The following is a 24,756-nucleotide window of genomic DNA, read 5'->3' as shown; positions in this document are numbered from 1 at the left end:
CCTTTAAAAAAAAAAAAACCACCCAATAGCATTTAGTTATAAAATCACAGGTCTGCCAGTTATAGTAGAAGCATTTTAAACAGGGCCAGACATGCCAGATACTAGAGAGCGTTTGATTGTAACGATTCACCCTGAGGCGGTTGAAAATTGACTTAAATGTGTGACTATTCAAACCTGTTGAAATGTTGAATGAATCCTAATACACGTTGTAAACAGGCGGCGCTGTGTTTACAGGCGCAAGCTCGCTTTACCTGCAAATCAGCTGCGAGCCAGAGGTGGAGCGGCAGAGTAAAATGACAGCAATGAAGTGCGCTAGACAAACTGAGCAAATACTGCAAAAAGACGTTTTTTTACACTAACAGAAGAATGAATATGATGCACATAAAGCATAAGCACTGTGAAAAACTACTGTCCCAGACGTCTATACGCAAAAAAAGACTATTAATAAGCCAAACCACACGGAGCAGATGATTTGCAGCTCCACTTGCTCCGACGAGTGCTGTGGAGATCACACAGTGCATCAGGTATTCATAGCGAAAGTGTGAAGATGTTTTTTTTTTTTGACTGAAAAAGACAGTTGTTCTGATACATAACCTGGTATTAGATTATTTTATTGAATATTTATTATTGAATATTTAAAAATGTTCAAGATTATCTCTTCTTAAGTGTATCACACTGATACTTACACAAATTAATTATACAAGTAATGTTAATCACCTTTATAATCATGTTCAACTCCTGTCTCTAGTTTACTTTATAATTAGTAAATTTATAATCAGTATTTTATGCCAGCGGTCAGTCCCCTGGAGCAGAGGGCCTTATTGGCCACCTCTGTACACACTTCTCACTGGTTTAGAAAAGGCTTTCCACTCTACACCAGCCATCTCTGTCCCCAATGAAAGAGTTCCTATCAGCAGGGGATATTGTAACGATGCAAAGATCTCAGCTTATGCCAGAAAACATAAATATCCTGATATATTTAAAAAAATTAAATCCCAGCACAGTTTTAGTTTGTTTATATTAATGTGTTTTCTTTAGTTTGTATTATTCTTTTTTATTTGTTTTTAAAATAGCAATTCGGTTTTAGATAATACATTATTTTGCAAAAATGTGCAGCATTTAAGACAGAAAAAACGAAAGGGCTCTTCACCTTAAATTTGTTTCAAATAATTTGGTTTAAAAATCGTGACTAAATCCTGAATCGGGAGATTAGTATCGTGAATCGTATCAAATTGTGAGTCAGGTGAATCGTTACATGCCTATTTGATTAGTCAGAAGACTTAATAAGAAACTGAAATATGAGGTGATGTCAAATAAAATCGTTGATTCATTTCACAAACTGCATCATCTGGCCATCTAAAGAATGAAGAACCGATACTAATATCGAAAGAGCTTCATTTTCATATTACGGGACCTTTAAAATGAAGAAAAAAAATCTGAGTTTGTGCGCACACTTGTAGCTCTGTTTTCTTTAACAAAAAAAAAAAAAACATGAATAATAGCATAAAAGTGGCACTCCAAAGCAAAAATATATTTGGTGTTTCACCTTTTTCCAGCAAATAAGTTTTTTTTTTACTTAGAACAGAGATGGTTACTCACTATTCCTGCCTTCTGACACACACTGCACTTGAAAGTTAAAGCGTTGCGGCATTTCTGACTGCAAAACTCCTTCCCAGCCCCTGACATGTCCACTGGGGCAACTATAATGCTGCTGTCTTCATGAATCTCTCTGAAGGGAAAGAAGACATAACATGTTACTGAATAAGCTATGCATAATTAGTCATCTTGAAATTTTAAGGTTTACTTTTGTTAAAACTGACAAACTTACGTTGTGATTTGTTTTTTAAAGGGGTGCCCAAACTCAGTCCTGGAGGGCCGCTGTCCTGCTGAGTTTAGCTCCAACTTGCTTCAACACACCTGCCAGGAAGTTTGTAGTATATCTAGTAAGAGCTTGATTAGCTGGTTCAGGTGTGTTTGATTAGGGTTGGAGCTAAATTCTCCAGGATACCAGCCCTCCAGGACTGAGTTAGGACACCCCTAGTTTATTACAACGTTGCACTCTAACCTGGTTCTATAAGGTTCTCTTTGTGAACCAATCAACACTTTGAACGCATAGAACAGGACCAATCAGGATCTTAGAGGCCCGGATGAGTAACATATATGAGTGCCATTTGGTCTGTTACAAAATGTCACTAGCAGATGGAGATTTTTTTTTTTTACTAATGGCAACAATGTTTAAAATAATTACCCATTATATTTCTACTTAAAATTAACTTCTGGACAAAATATCTAGCAGTTCATGCTTATTTTTAAAAAAAAGATGCGTCCTAAAATACAAAGCAGTATTAATGTAATTTTCTTATACACGATGACACTGTCAAAATACTAATAGTTTTAAAGGACGCATGCATTAAAACTAATAAAGTTTTTCATCAGAGGGTTTGGAATCTATTTAAGCTGTCCCAAATGATTTTGATATTATACATTTCAAATACATCAGAATCTCTCAATATGCCATTTTCATGCATGAATGAGATTTGCTCACAATATATTGCTTCACAAAAAAATGTTAAATCTTTCAATCTCAATATCACAAAAAAAATGCTCAGAATGCAGATGAACCTTATACACCACCTGACAAGTCTTGTTGTTTTAGTAACAACAAATAATAACTTGACTTCTAGTTGATCATTTGGTATCAGAAGTGGCTTATATGAAAGGCAGAGACCTCTAGATTAGGCTTATTTTACCAAAATAAAATATGATCATGTCTTGATTTTTAATGTAGTAATTAGGACAGTAAGGTCTGACTTTGCTTAGACAAAAGTCTTGTTACTAAACAGAAATAATGTACAGTATAGAGTATGAAGTCATGGTGCAGTGGAAAAAGAATGAATATTGTGCATGACTCCCATGAGCTTGGAGGACTGCATCTATACATCTCTGCAATGACTCAAATAACTGACTAATAAAGTCATCTGGAATGACAAAGAAAGAGTTCATCAAGAGTCTTTTTGGATTAATTTTCAGTGATTCCTCCATCTTACACCAGACATGCTCTATAATCGTAATACGCCAATCCTGGAGCACCTTGACTGTCTTTGCTTTCAGGAACTTTGATGTGGAGGCTGAAGTATGAGAAGGAGCTCTATCCTGCTGAAGAACTCGCCCTCTCCTGTGGTTTGTAATGTAATGGGCAGCACAAATTGTCATCTTAGAATTATAAGGTTCTATCTGCCATTTTTTTGTCAAAATTGAGTTTTTGACATATTCTTATTAAATGATAACTTATTTACATTATGGGATGTGTTGTGTTGTTTTTTAAGTTGTTTACATTAAGACTTTTTATATTAAAAAAAAAATTGTTACACATACTGTTTGCTATATGGAATGCAAAAACATTGAAGCTCAATATCTCAAAATCATTCAGAATGCAGATAGAACCTTATAATTCCAAGGTGACGAAATGTCTTGATACCTCAGGCTGTCAATGTTGCCATCTACTCTGCAAATCTCTTGCACACCGCCATACTGAATGTAACCCCAAACCATGATTTTTCCTTCACCAAACTTGACTGATTTCTATGAGAATCTTGGGTCCATGAGGGTTTCAATAGGTCTTCTACAGTATTTGTGATGATTGGGAATGCAGTTCCATCTGAAAAATCTGCCTTTTGTCACTTTTCTAGACTTGAAGTCAAGTTATTATTTGTTGCTCTTACAACTGGGATTGACGATTTTGTCAGGTAGTGTATATGCCAAATAATATACTTGAATTATACATTTAAAAAATAGTTATAGAACACTGAAGCATACTTGAGACAGTGGTGACATGCTTTATTCTTGGTGCTCCGGAGACATTCAAGCGAGCAGTAAATTTTAGCAGAGCCACTGCGCTGGAACGCCGTTTGTCCCTTCAGCAACACCTTATTACAGGCTGTGCACAGAACGCCAAGTCGCTTGAAATTCTGAATGGACTCCGTTTGTGCTCCTGTGACATGAAGAGGAAACTTTAAGAATGCAAGAAGTGATTTCAGACCCTAAAGACCAATTCACACTGGAATCTCTGAGAAGTGATGTGCTTGTCAGTGTGAATTGTCTTTCAAGGCAATGCAAGTTTATTTATATAGCACATTTCATACACAATGGTATTTCAAAGTGCTTTACATAAATATCAATAAAAGAAACAAAATACAAGTATAAGACAATAAAAACAAGAATAAACATGATTGAAAACAGAATAAAATGTGTTAAAACAGGTTTTAATGGAAAGAAAAAAGACATAAGTGTGATCCTTCAAAGGAGTTGCTCATGCAAAAGAGATGATTTTTATCCTGTTTTTTAAGGATGGTTAGTAAGAAATGTGTAATGATGTCAAATTAGTTGTAAAGCTAACAACTGTTATAATGCTCATACCAGTGGATGCATTATTTACACCAGACACCTGATGATACGATCCAAGCCTCTGTTGTCAAAATCCTAGAATAGACAAATTAACACACATTGGGGAAAATCCATAATCATTTATAAAATCTGCATGCAAAGTACTTAAAAACATGTGGCAGACATTAGAATATGAATACTGATTTTATTTTATTTATTTTCACAATTCACACATGTATTGTCTGTAAATGCTATATGCCATGCCATTATCTTAAACAAAATATAGAGTATTATTCAAATGTTTGTAGACTAAAAATACAGACTGCTGCTAAATATTTTTCTTGTCCCCAAAAATAGGATTCTAAAATGATTAGAACACTTAAAAGAACGCCATATACACTAACCGGCCATTTTATTAGGTACATCTGCCCAACTGCTCGTTTATGCAAATTTCTAGTCAGACAATCACATGGCAGCAACTCAATGTATTTAGGCATGTAGACATGGTGAAGACAATCTGCTGCAGTTCAAACCAAACATTAGAATTGGGAAGATTTAAGTAACTTTGAATGTGGCATGGTTGTTGGTGCCAGACGGGCTGGTCTGAGTATTTCAGAAACTGCTGATCTACTGGGATTTTCACGCACAACCATCTCTAGGGTTTACAGAGAATGGTCTAAAAAAGGAGAAAATATCCAGTGAGCGGCAGTTCTGTGGGCACCAAAGCCTTTTGTTGATGCCAGAGGTCAGAGGAGAATGGCCAGACTGGTTCCAGCTGATAGAAAGGCAACAGTAACTCAAATAACCACTCGTTACAACCGAGGTCTGCAGAAGAACATCTCTGAAACCACAACACATCCAACCTTGAGGCGGATGGGCTACAGCCAACAGAAGACCACACTGGGTGCCACTTCTGTCAGCTCAAGAAAAGGGAAACTGAGGCTACAATCACACTGGCTTACTAAAATAGGAAAATAGAAGATTGGAAAAACGTTGTCTGGTCTGAGAGTCTCGATTTTGCTTGCCACCTTGGGATGGTAGGGTCAGAATTTGGCATCAACAACATGAAAGCATGGATCCATTCTGCCTTGCATCAACGGTTCAGGCTGGTAGTGGTGGTGTAATGGTGTCTGACCATGTCTATCCCTTTAATTACACAGTCTACCCCATCTTCAGATGGGCTATATCAGCAGGATAACGAGAAATGTCAAAGCGTCAATCATCTCATGGTTCCTTAAACAAGATAACGAGTTCACTATACTCAAACGGCCTCCACAGTCACCAGAACTCAATCCAATACAGCGCTTTTGGGATGTGATGTCACAGGGGATTCGCATCATGGATGTGCAGACGACAAATCTGCAGCAACTGCGTGATGCTATCATGTCAATATAGACCAAAATCTAAAAAATAGACCAAAAGTAATATTTCCAGTACTTTGTTGAATTTATGCCACGAAGGATTAAGGCAGTTCTGATGGCAAAACTAGTACGAACCTAGGGCTAGTAAGGTGTACATAATAAAGTTGACTGGTGAGTGTATTTGCATATGCATTTTTTGTTAACAGGCCTTTAGGCCTTTAATGTCATTTATAATCAATTTAATGCATCAAAGGAATTAAGTTTTTAAGGGTAGTTTAATTAAATAATTTGCTTCATAAAAAGCATAACTCTAGTTGGAGATATAGAGCCCATAGGTGTAGGTTGAACTTATACAAGAAATCTTCTGTACCCTTTTCAGTGGGTTTATTTAACAAGAGTTTATTTTATTTATCAAAATAAACTACTGTATTTTTTCTTATTGTATGTCTGCAGCAATACAGTGATCTCATTAAGAACTTTCCTTTCAAGGACCATAATGTTTACTACTACTAATTACATGGCATTAACTAATCTCAGCACACAGAAAAAATGTTTTCAATTTCTGTATATTTGATTAACCTCGTCATCCTTAATGTTTCTCAGTGGACTTTGAGGTGTTTTCTTCCACTCTCATCCCATCGGTCATCCTTGATCTTCACAGGTAAAACGTCAGAGGGGTCGAATGCTGCAAATCTTTATCAGCAGCCTGTGTTTGCTGAATAACAGAGGAAGATTTTATTTGTCTAACTGTATTGCTCCATGGATTAGCAAACAAACATTTAACATAAAGGTTGCTGTGTTTACCGTGACGGCAGATGAATGTGAAGGTCTGCTTTTAAGGCCTTTGGCCCTCAGTGCTTCTGTTGAATGAGAAAAGTATATAAATCAGGTTTAAAGATATTATAAGAAACGTTTTCATTTATTAGCATGAATTGGCTATGAACAATAAAATTATGAACTACTTTAACGTCTCGGATTTGCTACTAGGATGCCGATACAGAGTACAATTCTAATGCTTCAAGCTTTATAATGCATTAAGCACATTTTCCCTCTAAGTATAATACTTAAGTGGAGATCCTCACCTTACCTAAGACAATAAATTAAAGATGTTACATATATCACACCTATTTTAACCATTTAGGTGTGAACATATCATGGCCAGAAGCAGCTTTACAGAAAACAATAAAACACATATAAAGAAAATATTACTAAATACTATTAAATTAAAATACAATAGTAGGAAATATTACAAACAATCGCTCCGCTCGTGTCACAGCAGCTCAAAACATGGTAAATACAATGATTGAACTTGCAATAAAGAGACTATCACTAACACGTCACACCGCATCTGTATATATTTTAGCTGTTGTGACGCAAGCGTATCGATCGCTCACGCCTCCACACATCATTTATCTTCTCAAGTGTTGTAGCTCTTGTAGGCTACGTATAATATATGGGAGCAAAAGTGTGTCTACCTCAGCTTGTAAACTCCTAAACAAACACTTGTGATCAGTTCATGAGATCGGCTAGAATTGGCAAGTACCGATCGAGTCATTAAATGTAAATATCGGCCGATACCGATCTTCGGCTGATCGATCGGAGCATCCCTATTTGTTACTATTAGGTTAGTGTTTGGGGTAAAATTTTTATTTGGGTTTCATTTTATAAACTACCGATGACATTAAAAATTTCAAACAAGAAAAATCCCATTTATTTGCAGAACAGATGTTTAATTCCATATGCATTTGCATGTTTTCTGTTGATAATTAAATGGGCTGTTTTAATCCCTTTAATATATTTGCTTAGTTACTGTACTTTATAATAATTACAGAGCCCCTTTTATGGGTTTTTGAAAATGACCTTCTATGCAGTGTGTAACACAGCTCTACGTGAGGGGAAATATCCAGCTAAGGCTTAAATCTGAAAGTGCCGTGTTTAAAACTATTGATTCATCTATAAAAGAGTCGACTCATAGTGTTTCAAATTAAATCGCTGCTGTAACGAATCTTTAGCCATGTCGGTGTGACATCGATACAAAACTTAAGCTCCACCCATTAGTTGCATGCACAGACCCCGCCCCGCCCACAAACACTATAAAAAGAAAGAGGAAAACAAACACTGTAGCATGGTTCAACCAAGTTGCGAAGACGCTGTGCTCTGAAGTGTGAGGGAAAGTTAGTGTTATTTTCTCTACCCAAACATGAGGCTGTGAAGAGTCAGTGGATGAAGTTCATTTTTGCAAAATACCTCAGCATTAAAGCCCCAGCCTTGTACTGAGTTCCCGTAATTTTTTTGACGGGTTCTTCAGCGATCTACTTGCTTAGAGCGGGGGATTCATCGGCCTTTGTTAAAGGAAGAATCAGACCATTGATGTATGGGACTTTATCAGAGCTTGACAGGAACTTTACAGTACACAGTTCATGGATCAGTTTCTTCCTCCATTTCACAAGTGTAAGTAACTTGAGTGCGATTAAAACGGTTGCCTCCTTGTTTTCTCTAGCTTGCAAATTATTTGTATTTTTTGTATTTAATTGTGTTTTGTTACTTGTAACCGCTAGTACTGTATCTGGTTAACTCTTTATATTCTCATATCGAGTCTAAAACCATGCTGAAAACGTGACGCGTGCTGCTTTGACTACGGATTTAAATGCATTTGTGAGCTTGCGATCCACTGCCATTTGTCCTTGCTATGGCTATGTCAGCTGCTCCTACACATGTGTGGTCAAGTTTCAAAATAGTTCAGCTTTTGCCACAGTGTGGATTAATACTAAATGTGTGTTATGGTTAAGAATAGAGCAATATGCTGGTGTTTAACTGCATTGCTTTAATGCACTGGGCACACATACACTCTGACTACTTTAACAATGTTAACAATGTTGATCAGCGCAGATTAGCATCACGCTGAGGAGTATGGAACAAATGAATCGCTGAATGAATCATATGAGAGTCGCTGGGATAATTAGGTAAAAATAAATGCATATTATAAGAATGAAAGTGTTTTTTGACATTGCATGCATATCAGCCTGTTATTGGACCTTTTCTAATGCACAATAGGGGCCCTTTAAATCATGTGGGTAACTGATGGACCTGTAATGCTGTCAGCGTTGAACATTTACCTGAATCTTCTGGTTCATCCGTGTCCATTTTCCCACTGTAATTCTCATTCTGATCAAATTCACTCTCATTTGAGAGGTCCTCGACTTTAGTGATCACAAGCTCTTCTGAAACACTGTGCATTTTCTTCTGTGTTGATCTCTTTGTCCTCGTTCTCTGAATCCGTGGCATCCTCTGGCGATTCCAGTACACTCCTTTTAAATCCTCTATCCTGGCTTGATGGGTTCGTCTTTTCTGGTCTGCTTCTCCGACACACATGGAATGTCCTTTAGAAAGCTCATTGGTCAAAAAGCCACCAGCTGCAGATGTAGAGCCCAGCGGTGAATGTGGGGAAATTGCAGAAAAATTAAGATATTTGGCTAAATAACACAAAGTTAAATGCATTTTAAAATTAGTTTTATAATATTTAAGCAGTGGTTCACCTAATAATGAAAATTATGCCATCATTTACTCAACGTTCACATTGTTCAAAACCTATTTGAGTGTTTCTTATGTTAAACACAGTGGCACCCACTGAGACGATGAGTGCCAACAATTCAGCATTTTTCAAAATATCTTCTTGTGTGTTAAACAGAAGAATGAACAAAGACTACAGAACACACAAGAAGTGTCACTCGAAAAGGTATGATTGGGGAAAAGTGTAATGGTTAATATAGAGAATGAAGCCCTGCCTACTAGTACAGGAGCCAATAATCAATCACTACAGAACTGATGTTTCTGCGGGGGAGAAGCTCGGACCAGACGTGTGCTTTACAACAGTTTATGTGGTCAACAAACGTACTAAAATCTAATGTCTTGCTCCACAGACATAAGAAATACATCCAAATAAAGCTTGAAATCTCTACTTTTAAATGAACCAACAACACTTCCTTCAACTGGTAAAATTATTACAATTAAACTTTCCCTTATTTTTAAGTTCAAAGAAAAATGGACTATTATTTGTTATTATTATTTTGCTGTATTAATTGGTTACTGAGCAGCAATAAATACCACTTTAAAATATAAGGAGTTTTTCCATGTGATTTTCTAAACTAGTAGTGTTTTAAAATTAATGAATGCATAATAATCGTGATACCATGATTATTCCTCAGACTATAATCGTACAACCATAATGAATAATCGTTGCACCCCTAATAACAAGTAGGTAATTAGGCCTACTTCACCTTCAACAATATTTGTTAGAGATGTTACAATGTTGGCTGCCTCTTCAATCAGGATAGTGGCTAAATTTGGAGAGGCCAAACTCACAGGAATAATAAGATCTTTCTTGCCTTCTTTATTAGCAACAAAATCCATGTTGACGTTTCACTGAACGGTTCTTCCATGTGTAGCCCAACCTTTGAAGGATCATCCTGTCAAAAACAACAACAAAACAGTTACTAAAGCAACAAGACAGTAAAACCGCACAACAATACTTCATCCCAGCTAGCCTAAACTATCCGCTTGTTAAGTCATGACGTATGGAACACGATTTCTAGGTCCAAGCCGCTAGTCAGCTGAATTAAGAAAATATTAGTTTATGACCCCTTATTAGTCATATCACACATTAAAGTGTTTTTTTTTTTCAATGTATTCATTTTTTCATATACCAGGTAACTCTGGTAAATTTTAACAAGAGTGGGCGTCTAACAATATCGCTCCAGAGCACTGCGCGCATCCGCATGGATGCTGTATGTATGTATGTATGTATGTATGTATGCATGCATGTATATTTGTGTATGTATATATGTGTACGTATATATATATATATATATATATATATATATATATATATAATATATATATATATATATATATATATATATATATATATATATATATATTATATGTGTGTGTGTGTGTGTGTGTGTGTGTGTGTTTGTATGTGTGAATGAGAGAGCGTGATGCTGTGTGTCGCTTGTTTGGTGCTGTATGTGTGTGTGAGTGAATGAGAGAGTGTGTTGCTGTGGCATTGCTGGCTTGGTGCCTGTCTATGTGTGTGTGTGTGTGAATGAGAGACTGTGTTTGCTGTGCATTGCTGGCTTGGTGCTGTCTATGTGTGTGTGTGTGAATGAGAGAGAGCGTGGTGCTGTGGTTCTATGCATGTGTGTGTGTTCATACAGACAGCTTGTTATTGGCTGTCTGGACTATCATCTAGCTGGGTGTTTTTGGTTTTGCTCTTCTGTTTGCGAACACATCACCCCCTGCGTAGATCTCTAATATGAACAAGACAAACAGGTGACCGCGAACCTAAGGTTGCATATACTGTATTCAGTTTCTTAATTGGTTTAGGCACAAGCCAACCAAACGCTGTCTGAGCCTTACATCTTTTTTTTTTTATTAATACCGAGGTAAAATAGGGATGAGGTTTGACGGTATCAAAATTTGGATACCGCCCAAGCCTAGTGTACACAACAGTCTCTGGACTGTTCTGCATTCAAGGCATCAATAATTCAACAATTTATAAAAATATATCACATTTGTTTAGCCATCAGATATTAGGCATGGACATATATATTGTGATCATGATTTTTGAAAGCATTCAGGTGCTTTGTAAACGTTTATTATTTCCACTTGTTCAGCCCACCCGTACAGTTTGATAGAGTGCTTGGATCCGGAAGCTGCTTCGCGTGTGGTCACACTTAACAAGCGGATGAGAGGATTTACCATTTGGTAGTACCACGTGGGAGAAAGAGCATAATAGGTGCCAAATACAGATGGAGGTGTAGATGGTTCGGTAGATGGATTTGTAACGGTTAAAATGAGTCTGGACTGAAGACGTTCACCAGGGCACGATCTGGGATTCTTTTGCCTTACTAAAGTTGTCTGAAAATCATCCTCATCATCATCATCAAAATAGGCCTCTTCATTTTCAAAATCAAAGCTGTCATCAACTGATTGGGTGTCTGGGTCAATCTCAGTCTCCTGAAACAGAAGCAAATGAACGGTTTTAAGGAGGAGTTTAGCCAAACATGATAATTCGGTCAGTACATACACATCCTTATGCAGTTTCAAACCAGTCCAATGAATACAAAAACCACAGTTTGCTGTGACAAAAGATACCGTCAAACACCAAATTTGAAATGTCCAAAGCACATAATACAGTCTTTGTTTTTGTTTATTCCATGCAGTTCTGAGAGCTGATGCATATTTTGATTTTCTCAGACATATCAAGGTAAGTGCGCAAAGGTCACTCACACACTTCCAAAATGTTTAAACATGCTATTAATTAGCCACTCTTGAAAAAAAAAAAAAAAAAATAGTAATCTTGATCCAGCTTCACTTATAACTACAGGCCTATATATAAATTGCCTTTTATTTCAAAAGTTTCAGAAAAAATAGTCGCCATGCAGCTGAATATTGTTTGAAGGCTCATAATATCTTTAATAAATTTCAGTCTGGTTTCCGTAAACCTCACTCCACAGAAACTGCCCTTCTCAGGGTCTCAAATGACATTCTAATGCAGGCATGGGCAAACTCGATCCTCGAGGGCCGGTGTGCCTGCAGACTTTTTGCTCCAACACTAATCAAAACACACCTGAACACCCTAATTAGTGTCTTCAAGATCACTAGAAAGCTACAAGCAGGTGTGTTTGATTAGGGTTGGTGCAAAACTATGCAGGGACTCCAGGATCGAGTTTTGCCCATCCCTGTTCTAATGGCTGCCGATGCAGATGAATGTTCTGTGCTGGTTTGCTGGATCTTAGTGCAGCTTTTGATACAGTCGATCACTGCACTTTAATAAGGAGGCTGCATTCTCTTATGAGTCTTACTGGGTCAGCACTGAGTTGGTTAACCTCCTATCTTGCTGAGTTTTTCTGTGTCCATAGGAACTCGTATGTCAGACTCCATTACTCTGTCCTGTGGTGTGCCTCAAGGTTCTGTCCTAGGCCCTCTTCTTTTTAATTTATATATGCTCCCTCTCAGCAAGATTGATAGTAGTTTTAAGGTCAAGCTTTTAATTAACTGTATTAGTGTTCCTGTATTTGAGTTTTTTACTTGTTTTAATATGTTTTTACATGTTTTCTTTTATTGATATCTCTTCCTTTACCCGTTTTCTCTTATTGTAAAGCACTTTGTGACTCAATGTCTGGGAAAGATGCTATAAAAAATAAACCTTTACTTACACTCACACACACATACTTTAATTTGCTGTTATACTCCATATAAAATATGTGTTGCCCTCGATGGACGTTAACATAGCTGAATACTGTAATAAATACATTGTTCATTAATTATTTGTTCAGCCTTGTAAAGATAATATTAACATTAACTAAAGGAACCTTATTATACAGTGTTACCCATGCAATGTCAATTTTAAATGCATTTGGTAAGATATTTATTTAGTTTACTTTGTCCCCGTAGGAAAATTTCATTTGCAGCATACACTCAGAGACTTCTGACATTTCACACTTGGCATATATAAAATAAATATTTAAAAAACATGGTACCCTAATCTAAATAAATGTCCACATTACTAGCTATCAACTGCTACTGAGGGAGGAGGAATTAAAAAACTTAATTGCTTGGGGCATACATCACTTTCATATTTCTTAAGCATCTGGAAACTTAATATCGATGACCTGATGGGAACAATTGGAAGGAGTTTTATAAAAGATGTCTCTCATCATTGACAATCATGATAGCCTTATTTAGTACTCTTTCTTTGTATATACTATCAGTGCTCTTTAGTTTTATTCCCAACAACTTACTAGCTGTTGTTACCACTTTACCCAGTGACCTCTTATGGGCCTCCGAAGCATTTCCATACCAACAGGTTACACAACATGTTACAATACTTTAGATAGAAGCACTATAAAACATGATCAACAATATTTTGTCAACATTAAAAGACAAATGTTTCTTTAATTAGTTAATTCTTTGTTGAAGCTTGTGCACTTAACCCTTTAACTGCACCCCCAAGAGAATAAACGTTTGGATTGCATTTCTTAGCTCCTACTGGCGCTAGTTAACACACTCATCGCATTTTTTCCCAACACATCCCATAATTTCTAAAATATCAACCAACTGACATGTCGGTTTATAGTAAAAGTAACTGAATTAATACAAATACTATGAAACAATTGGAAATATGAAATGTAAGACCAATTTATTTTAAAACAGTCAAAATAAAACATTTTTGAATACTAAATCAGCTTTATTTTTTTAAGTATGCCATAAAATATTTCTGATTGTCATTTAACATGTTTTCTTGGTTTTCTTTTTTACAATAAAACCAAACTCGAGTGTAATAGTGCAACAGGATTGTGTTTGTTTGATTTTTTTGTAACCCAACAATGCTGTGTGTGTGTGTAAACCATTATTTAAAACGGTCAACCATTTGTTAGAGCAGGCAGGTAAAGGGTTAAAACGGTTCTCTAACAAACGAATTACAGTATACGAGTTTTTTTTTTTTGTGTTCTCCAGTCGTTTAAAACCCACCGCATTCGCATTGAGCTCAACGCAAACCTCGTTTGGCTCAAACCCCTGAACAGAAAACAGGCACAGCGGACGATTTCAATAGGCGCCTGATCTGTCCCTCGTCTGGCTTGTAATCCCCTGGAGTGAAATGTTCACTGCACAACCTGGAGCCGTCGATTTTTTTCCACGGTGTGTTTACATCCCAGCGAATAGCGAGCAGCCATTGCGTCAAGCGCTCCGGGTCATTTAGAGGGAATCTGTGAAATGTTAATTTTTCGTCTCCTGTTGACGAGGACGCGCGCAACCTTACTACTTTATTCAAATTAAAGCATCCCGGATAGACGCACGAACGCACCATTTTAAGACGAATCTACAGAGACAACTCACTTCTGTTTACAGTTACTTCCTCGGAGTTGAAAGGGCGGATGGTAAACTCTAAAATGCGTCTTCCGCCACCTATAGAACGGGCGTACAGAGCAAAAAAATTACGTATACACTTACCGGCCACTTTATTAGGTACACCTGCCTAACTGCTCATTAACGCAAATTTCTAATCAGTCAATCACATGGCAGCAACTAAATGCATTTAGGCATGGTCAAGACGACCTGCTGCAGTTTAAACAGAGCATCACAATGGGGAAGTTTCAAGTGTCTTTGAATGTGGCATAGTTGATGGTGCCAGACGGGTTGGTCTGAGTATTTCAGAAACTGCTGATCTACTGGGATTTTTACGCACAACCATCTCTAGGGTTTACAGAGAATGGTCGGAAAAGAAGAAAATATCCAGCGAGTGACAGTTCTGTGGGTGCAAATGCCTTGTTGATGCCAGAGGTCAGAAGAGAATGGCCAGACTGGTTCCAGCTGATAGAAAGGCAGTAGTAACTCAAATAACCACTCGTTACAACCGAGATGTGCAGAAGAGCATCTCTGAATGCACAATATGTCCAACCTTGAGGTGGATGGGCTACAGCAGCAGACCACACTGGGTGCCACTGCTGTCAGCTAAGAACAGGAAACTGAGGCTACAATTCTCACTGGCTCACCAAAATTGGACAACAGAAGATTGGAAAAACGTTGCCTGATGTGATGAGCCTTGATTTCTGCTGCCACATTCAGATGGTCGGGTCAGAATTTGGTGTCAACAACATGAAAGTATGGATCCATCCTGCCTTGCATCAATAGTTCAGGCTGGTAGTGGTGGTGTAATGGTGTGGGGGATATTTCTTGGTACACTTTGGGCTCAATGCCACAGCCTACCTGAGTATTGTTGCTGACCATGTCCATCTTCTGATGGCTACTTCCAGCAGGATATCGCACCATGTCATAAAGCGTGAATCATCTCAGACTGGTTTCTAGAACATGACAATGAGTTCACTGTACTCAAATAGCCTCCCAGTCACCAGATCTCAATGCAATAGTACCTTTGGGATGTGGTGGAATGGGAGATTCGCATCATGGATGTGCAGTCGACAAATCTGCAGCAACTGCGTGATGCTCTCATGTCAATATGCACCAAAATCTCTGAGGAATATTTGAAGTACCTTGTAGAATTTACAACAAGATTAAGGCAGTTCTGAAGGCAAATGTGAGTCCAACCCAGTACTAGTAAGGTGTACCTAATAAAATGGCCGGTGAGTGTGCTTGTATGTGTGTATGTATATATATATATAAATATAAAATCTCTAACCTAATTTGAGGAACACCTGCTAAATATGCAGATTAATTTCATATTGTAAAAATAACCAAAAGCAGATATTTTACACACACACACACACACACACACAGCATATAAAGATACTGCTGTAGTATTTGCAGTATAAAAGTGTTATTTGTGTGTAAAAAGCCTTACACCATTTATCTGATAATTGTATGAGTTAAATGTCCATACTTGTGAGTTTTCTAACATAGTATCAACTATCCGAACTGCAATTATAAACATAATCCATCTACATAAAATAGTCCTGTTCAATTGTCTAAATTACTCTTTAAAAAAAACGCAAAAATAACACTACATAGTTCCACATTACTTTCATATGTGGGCATAAGATTGTAATATATAACTTTTCCCTCCCCAACACTGGTCTTGTTTTTATTTGCAAGTTAACTTGCCTTATTATTTATTTTTCTAATTTTGTGTGCTTTATGTTTGTCTGTTTTTCTTGCTCCCCACTATTATGCATGTTGTTCAAAAGCATAAAATACCACTACTAACAATAATAATACTATAAAATAAATTTGACCCTCACAAGTATAGCTAAACCAGCGCACGCACACACACCTCTGTTTCTTGTTGTTGGTTCTAGTTTTCGTCGAGTTGGTCCTGTCAGACCGTCTGGTGAAAAATGTTCACAGCACACCCGCAGCGCCCGGATTGATTCAATGGCTGAGTTTATATCCAGTTTGAGAGCAAGCAGCTACAGCTGCTGGATGGAGTCGTATTGCTTTCTCTTTGTTAGAACCACCAGAAGAAAAAAAAACCACGCGGACCATTTCAGAAAATAAATCTCTTAAATGGAACGTAAAGCCGCCATGTTTGGACGGGCAGAAGCGAAAACACGCTCGCAAGCTAAGGAGATGTCAAGATATCCACTAAAATGCATTTCATTCGTCTCTTTTTGTGAGCTTTGAAATTAACTCGGAGGCAGTTCGTTTAGACAGAAGCAGCCATCCACTTTTACACGAAAAAAAAAATCCTTCTAGCGGATGTTTACAAAACAAAAAATGATGCATTTGCCCCACCTAGCGGACTGGGGCTGTAATACAAGATATAGTTAAAGAATCACTCCCCTTTTTGGAAATACTCTTAATTTTACAACTGCCCCTAGAGTTAAACAGGTGAGTTTTACCATTTTGAATAATTTCAGCTGATATCTGGGTCTGGCAGGAACACTTTAATGTTTGCTTAGCATAGATCATTGAATCAAATTAGACCATTAGCATCTCACTCAAAAGACCAAGGACTTTCTATAAATTTCCTATTTAAAGGTCTTGTGAAGTGCTTTGAAACGTGCATTTTTATTTGATGTTTGACTTAATCTCAATAGAAACACGATGAGAGGATGGGACAGAGTAGCTCATCCTCTTTTTTAAAAACAAAACAGCTGCTAGAGAGCTATTGATGGGTTATAATGTAATGAGAAACTGTCAGGTCATGTGAATAACAATTGATCCATTAGGGCGGAAGTGACAAACTAAGGTTTTATACATGTTTATATCAGTTTTATATCTTCTAAATGTGAATTTTGTCACTTTATTTTAATTTCATGCAACCTTTACAGCTTGGAAATGCAAGAAACTATGCACTACCTCATCAGAACTCTGCAACAACTAATACATACTCTACAAGCCAACTGACCCTCAGTGATGGCATTTCACAGCTACCGAACAACAACAGCAGTGCTTTTTTTTTTAATCTGCTCTTTCAAGGGAACTAAAATATGGATGTTACACTTACAGACATGGGTGATGATCCACTTGGTCCTGCCTGTACTCTGAAGATTGTTGGGATGGCAGTATCCTTTAGACGCCGTCCCGTGGGACTGTCCATGTTTACCCAATAATAGTCATCTGGTTGAAAATGCTCTGAGCAAACACGCCATTTCTTGATCGTTTCTAACGGTGTTTTGAGATCTATGTTCAGAGTAGCCAGCCATTGATATTTTAGCATGTCGTTTTTCGTTGGGATTCTATGAAACATGATGGTGGAGTACACCTTCGACTTATTATCACAGCCCTTTACTGCGCACATAACCATGGCTACACTGGTATAATCAGCCAATAACCAATTTGTCGGCTTTAACTCTACACAAACTTAGTGCAGGTCACATTCAAAGCTAGCTGGGGAGTTTTTTCAGGTGCTGTGTAATATAATTGCGCCTGCTGTAGCCATGGTAATGCAGCAAAGTTCCTTGATTACTATGCCGAAATGAGAGTATAGTTCCTAGCCATATAAGCCTAGAAAATAGTAACTTTTAATTAAACATTTGTCTTAGTACACGGAGATTTGAGCTTTAAAAAGGAAAAATATCAAAACGTTTGAGTGAGATGGTAATGGTCTAACCCGATCCAATAATTTATGCTAAGCTAAGCTAAAGTGATACTGTAAGACCTGGAGATCGGCTGAATGGATTTAAAAATGGCAAAACTCGACTGTTTAACTCTATAGATGTCGTCAAATCAGCCTATTATATTTATTTTCTTAAAGTGTAGTGTTCGTCTAAAGAAAGTGATTTTAATAAATATTACCAAACGACTAAAGGATCACTAATGTACTAAAATAATACTTTTAATTGCTTTAAACTGCACGTAGAAGAGTTAATTAAGGTTATAATTAACAGGTTTTATTCTAATTTGAATTAAACGAGCGATAAACTTACATTATACTTGAATAACAAGTTACCTGCTTCGGCTGAAACATCCCCGCAGGCTTACAAACAGCAGACTGTTATATTGGCTGTCCCTGATTTTGCTTATAATACTCGAAGCTGAATTATCCACTGCACATCAAGCGTTTAATATATCTTTTCTTATTTATATTAACATCTCAGCAAATCGCGATCAGCCATAGCCTCAGCAGCTCGGGATTATTAACGTTAACAGGGAACGTGTTAAATTCTACAGGCAAATATCCAAGCTCAAACCCTCGCACGTAATCTTTAAGGGAGCATTGCGGAGATACACACCGGGATAAAACGCCGTATTGTAACCAATAAATATGTGTGAATAGCTAAAACAGTTATTCGGGGGGGATTTGCTTTGTTGTTGTCCAGCCCTCCCTCGCTAACTTCTTCTGTTGGATTTTTTTTAAACGATGAACGCAATCCCGCCACCCACTGATCAGGAGAGCTCTTCTCGATCCAGTTAAACGGGTTTTTTTTTCAATGCCACAAGAACAAGAGGTATTACATATTTAAATAGTTTCTAAAATATAATAATAATAATAATAATAATAATAATAATAATAATAATAATAATAATAATATACACATTAAATTAAATGTTTTCAGAGCATTGCATGTTTTCAAGTGTTTTTTGTTTTGAGGTTGTTCTAACAGATTTACATATTATTTGAAGTCATTCATAAAATGTGGAAAGTTTGGTTTACATTGAGCCCACTTATTCTTATGTATATGGTATTTTCCTAACAATATAAACACATTAAATTATGCATTACAATTTAATTTCTTATGATCAGAATAAAAACAATACATCAAATAAACAAATTTCTATCTTTTACTCCATTTTCTTGTTAATAAAGAATTTCAGATCTTTCCAAAATATTCTTAAATACAATGAAAAAAAAGATTAAAAAAATATATTTTCTTGACCACAAAATTCACACATATATGAAATATTAAGTTTGAATCTTTGCAAAACATGTTTAGCAGGAGAAATTTGAAGTATTTTGTAAGACACTTATGTTATTCATGTAAAACTTATGTCAACTTCCAAGCTTTAACCCAAGAAATAATCAAATAATGAAAGCCAAAATATCTTGCTGTAGGTAGAGACCAGGAACAGAGAGCATTGCTTATAATCAGGCCCACGCGAAATCTGCACACAAAGAAATCCGCAGATTTTCAGCCAATTGAGTGCATTTATTTAGTTGTGTGTAAATTTATATTTATTCAGTTTTTAAATTAATTTTTGTAATATTATTGACTAATTTGAAAACGTTCATATGATTTACTTACAATACAGTTTCTTTTAGTAGATATATGGTAGATATATTAGATGAGACTTGCTTCGTTTATAAACATATCTAATAGGATTTGCATTGTAAACATTAAATACAAGTAAAAAAACTTTATGACTTATTATTTCATATATTAAGTTTTTAAATTACGATACACCCAAAATCATTCCGCATAAATTCACAGATTTTTTGCAATATTCTGCGCAGAAATAGCAAAAAATGTCAGCGATTTTGTCTTGTTTGACACAGGTGCCTGAAAAGTGCTTCTGCATACACCCTATTAAACCCTTTCTTTTTAATTTCTTGCAAATATTTCCATATACATTCATAATTTGCGATCTTTTGCATGAATAATACACATAATAGCAATAATAATAATAATAATAATAATAATGTGTAAATAATAAAAATAGACAAAAAGTAAATAACACTGGTCAGTGCAGTTCAAGAATTTGTTAGCAAATTCTATCACAACTTTTATCTAATCTTCTTACCTGTGCAATGCCATTCTCCACTGCACAAACAAACACCACAGAGGTGGTATTGACCATGTTAATAATGTCTGCATTTTTTTAAACAAGCCCTTTTGTTCATTGAGTGACTCATTTGAAAACGTTGTACCCGTTGTCTTCTTTAGGAATGCATTTTTACATCATGCGTCAAACATCAAGAAGTCAGTCATGAAGTTGTCTAGATTCTAGATTCTACATTCGGCAGCCACTAGAAGTCAGTGGGTTGAGTTTATAGTTTGAAATTTAGAAACAATGTGGTTACAAAAACAAATCAATTTGCTTTATAAGACATGTTAACCTGTGTATGGGTCATATACACTGAAGATGAGTGAGTAAATTATGGGGCAATTTAAATTTTTAGGTGAACTACTATTCCTTTAAAGGGACAGCTCAACAGAAAAATAACTCACCATTTACTCACCCTCAAGAGGTTACAAACCTTTGAGATTCGTCTGTCGAACACTGAAAAATTATATTTTGAAGCAAGCTGAAAACTTGTAATGATTGACATTCATAGCAGGTAAATATAATTACTATGGGAGTTAATAGTTACAGGTTTTCAGCTTTCTTCAAAATAGTTTCCTTTGTGTCCAACAGAAAAAAAGAAACTTTGGACCAAGTAAAGCTGAGTAAATTATGACAGAATATTCAGTTTTGGGTAAACTGTCCCTTTAAGCATGCCAATAATACACATTTATACTCCGAGCCATCAATAGAGTTTTCAGTGTAATCTTTTCTATCCCTATACAAGATGTCTTGTCCTGAAAATCTTACACCAATCGTATGCTCCATCCACTTGACAGCTATAATATCACTACCATCTCTGTTCTGTAAACCCCTACTTGTTCAGAAACTCATCTATTAACTTAATAAACTAGTAGAAAGTATGGGACGATAACAGTTTTGAAGTTATACCGCGGTTTCGAAAAGTCAAGGTTATAAAGCCGTCAACATTTTCTGTTATACCGTTCCTAAGGTATGTGTACGGTTTTATTTTTATTTTTTTAGTTTTTAGGACAACAGTATCTCCAGAAGAAAAGATATCCAAAGATGCCGTTTAAATTGTAAAGAAATCTGTGTTTTAATGAAGACAAAGCCAATAAGGACGCTCCGATCGATCAGCCAGAGGTCGCTGTCGACTGACTGACTGACTGATCCCCCCCATCCACACTATTCCCTAAAGCCAACTGATTGTGTTCTCAAAAGCACCAATTGGCCAGAGCCCACCGCCTTTCCTAAACCCAACCAATAGTGTTTTCAAAAGCATCCAGAAAAAAGCCCTCGTCTCAGCCTGATTTTTACCACGTTTTCAGATCTTACCACATTCTCATCCTGTTATTTACTTGCTTATTTTATTTTTTGCCTTTTGTTTTACCTGCTTTCTGCAACTGTTTTTCGCCGGACTCGAACCCTGTTGTTCTGGTCAACTCCTCTCTGAGTCTTAAGTCTTTTGACGTATGTGACGAGCAACTGGGCAAACTGGTGACAGCGGAAAAGCTGTCCACACAGAGGTAAGCGGTCAGCTGGTAGCACGAAAAGAAACAGAATCCGTCTGAGGCATCATACCGCCCCTTAGCGTTTGCTTTTAAAGAGGAAATGCAGCCATACGTACCTCTGGCTACATAATTCGCACTCTCCAGAAATGAATACAGTGGTACGTATCCACAATGATGTTAGATAAGTTATTGGACAACAATGGGTCATCCTATAGGCTAGGGGTTTTCAACCTTTTAGGCAAACTGCAGTTAAAGTTGAAAAATTATGAAACACTCAAAATGACATGAAACTGTGCAGGAAAAGTGGACAGTGTGGTGACGTAACATTTAAAAAGCACTTCATGTAAAAACCTTCTTGTCTTATTCAGATTAAGGCAAATAACTAGATTACTGCTCTCCATATAAACATAGTTAGTAGTGTCTTCAAAGTAAGTAAAAAATACAGAAGGGCATTCTGCTGATTTGATTCAGAAAGGCACTTTTTTTGTAAGATGGCTCCCGGGTTTTACTGTCATTCACCATCATTCATTTTAAAAAGCCACCGGTCCATTTTATTTGTATATATTTTACTCCAACACAATAACTCTACAGGTGCCTGAAAGTTAGCCGTGTGACTAACGTTAATCAGATTCATTCTTGTTAACATAAAAATAGTCATCATAATTTACTGTACGAGTGTTTACGAGTGTACACCTTAGGTTCTCGCTTTAACAGGTGCGGTGTCTCTTGTTTTCAAAATAAGAGTCCCACATTTATGATAAGTTTGAAATAAACGTTGATAAACTTAAAATTAATGACCTAAAGTAAATGTATTTTTTAAATTATTTATTTATCGGCCGATATTTTAATGACACTTAATGACTAAGTAGGGTATATGCCGAAGCATGCTAATAGGACTTCATCAGTTACCTGGGTTAACACTTCCGGTGAACTGTTTGCGATTGCAAAATTGGCGCGTTTAAGGTCTGTTTTCTTTTTAAAAAAATCAGCGATCTCCACCGGCTGAGTAATATCCGATATAAAGTGGGAGAGAGAGAGAAAGAGAGAGAGTTTTAATTTTATTGCCATTTCAGCATCTATGGCTATGTCATGGCAAAAAAAAATAGATCAAATTTACCACGTTTTATAAATACCAATTTTCTATAATTATAAATATATTCTAACAATTAAAAGTAATCAACAGCAATAAATAATACACAAGGTAAAATATATAAATAATAATAATGATAATATATAAGATAAAAATCTAAAACAGTTTTTTAAGGTTTCTTTTTGATAAAAATTGTACAATTTTAGACGAATTCGATATAAATCAGGTCTCAGATTGTACAAGCACTGCGTTAAATTACATTTCCCCCGCCATGTCTTTATAATATGAACATTTATTTTACCCCAGTATATTCAATGGAGCTTCTGCGCTAGCCTGCCGATTCTGACAGACGTGTGCGAGTAAACGGCTTTTTGTCTCCTTTTACACTTGTGCAACTGAATGAATGTCAAAGTCTATTTAACTGATTGTGTTTTAATTACATTACAACATCGATGCTGTAAAATGAATCGTATAAAATGAAAAAAAACTCACAATAACGAGTCACCAGAAGTTTATAAGTAAGGGAATAACACTAGTTCAGCATATACCCTATTGGTACTCGCCAATCTGGCGGATCTCATGAACTGATTACAAGCGTTTGTTTACGAGTTTACAAGTGTGAGCGATTGCAGCTATAATATATACCGATGTGGAGCAACCTCTGTTTACAGTCTATCATTTATGTATTATTATTTATGTTCACACCTAAATGGTTATAAGATATGTTAAAGGGATTATATGCTGCATCCTTAATTTATTCTCTTAGGTAAGGACCATACTTTGAGGGAAAATGTGCTTAATGCATTATAAAGCTTGAAGCATCAGAATCGGCCGACCACCATGACTAGGAATCGGTACTCTGTATCAGCTGCAATAATCCTGATGGTAGCATGCCTAGAAGTCAATGGTTGATTTGAATTGCTCAGCCTGACGTGTTTACAGCTCCAAAATATTTTAAATGTTTACCTAATTAAAATATATGGTGTTCAAAGGGGAAGAAAGTAGTTTATTACCCAGACATTTAAAAAGCATTTAAGAGCAGTAATCGCTGCACTAACGTAACATTATACCGTGATATTTTTATACTGTCAGAATCTTATACCGACCCAAGCCTAGTAGAAATACCGCTCAAACACTAATCGAGTTTTATAATCTTTAAATCCATCAGAAAAAATAGAAACTATAACATTGTTTTATCATTATTAATTTCTTTCTAAGGGGCGATGCAATGACTCATTGGTTAGCACTGTCGCTTCACAGCAAGAAGGTCGCTGGTTCGAGTCCCGGCTGGGTTAGTTGGCATTTCTGTGTGGAGTTTGCATGTTCTCCCTGTGTTGGTGTGGGTTTCCACCGGGTGCTCCGGTTTTCCCCTCACAATCTAAAGACATGCACTATAGACCATTTAGTGAGATGTAAACAAAAACAATGGTCCCAACTTATTTCCTGTTTTGCATTTTAATAGCTTCTGAGAATCCAAAAAAGAGCCACATATTAAGAAATACTCCTATGAGAGCTACTTTAAAATTAATGATTGAATTGCCTCTTGTTACAGTTATGAAATAGTTTCATGACAAGTAGGAAATGTTCAAGGGCCAATGACATGACCACATTGAAATGGTCTATAGGTAAGCTGAATAAACTAAATTTGTCGTAGTGTATGAGTGTGTGAATGAGTGTTTATGGATGTTTCCCAATACTTGGTTGC

The 24,756-nt window shown here is 36.5% G+C and overlaps 1 protein-coding gene across 1 annotated transcript in view; it reads right to left on the bottom strand.

Moving 5' to 3' along the window:
• The window catches only part of LOC130246321 (zinc finger MYM-type protein 4-like), a 46,379-nt gene that overhangs the window by 20,529 nt on the left and 1,094 nt on the right, over positions 1-24,756 (bottom strand). Inside the window, 12 exon segments of the mRNA XM_056479199.1 lie at positions 1,600-1,729; positions 3,817-3,991; positions 4,417-4,465; positions 5,519-5,564; positions 6,404-6,459; positions 6,549-6,604; positions 8,861-8,969; positions 8,971-9,119; positions 9,122-9,157; positions 10,130-10,165; positions 10,168-10,210; positions 11,505-11,762. Of these exon segments, the coding sequence (XP_056335174.1) occupies positions 1,600-1,729; positions 3,817-3,991; positions 4,417-4,465; positions 5,519-5,564; positions 6,404-6,459; positions 6,549-6,604; positions 8,861-8,969; positions 8,971-9,119; positions 9,122-9,157; positions 10,130-10,165; positions 10,168-10,210; positions 11,505-11,762 (1,143 nt within the window).

This window comes from Danio aesculapii, chromosome 19 (assembly GCF_903798145.1).
Source record: "Danio aesculapii chromosome 19, fDanAes4.1, whole genome shotgun sequence".
NCBI classification, from domain to species: domain Eukaryota; kingdom Metazoa; phylum Chordata; class Actinopteri; order Cypriniformes; family Danionidae; genus Danio; species Danio aesculapii.
The sequence above is the reverse complement of the archived record's forward strand: the minus strand, read 5'-3'. Positions and strand labels throughout refer to the sequence as shown.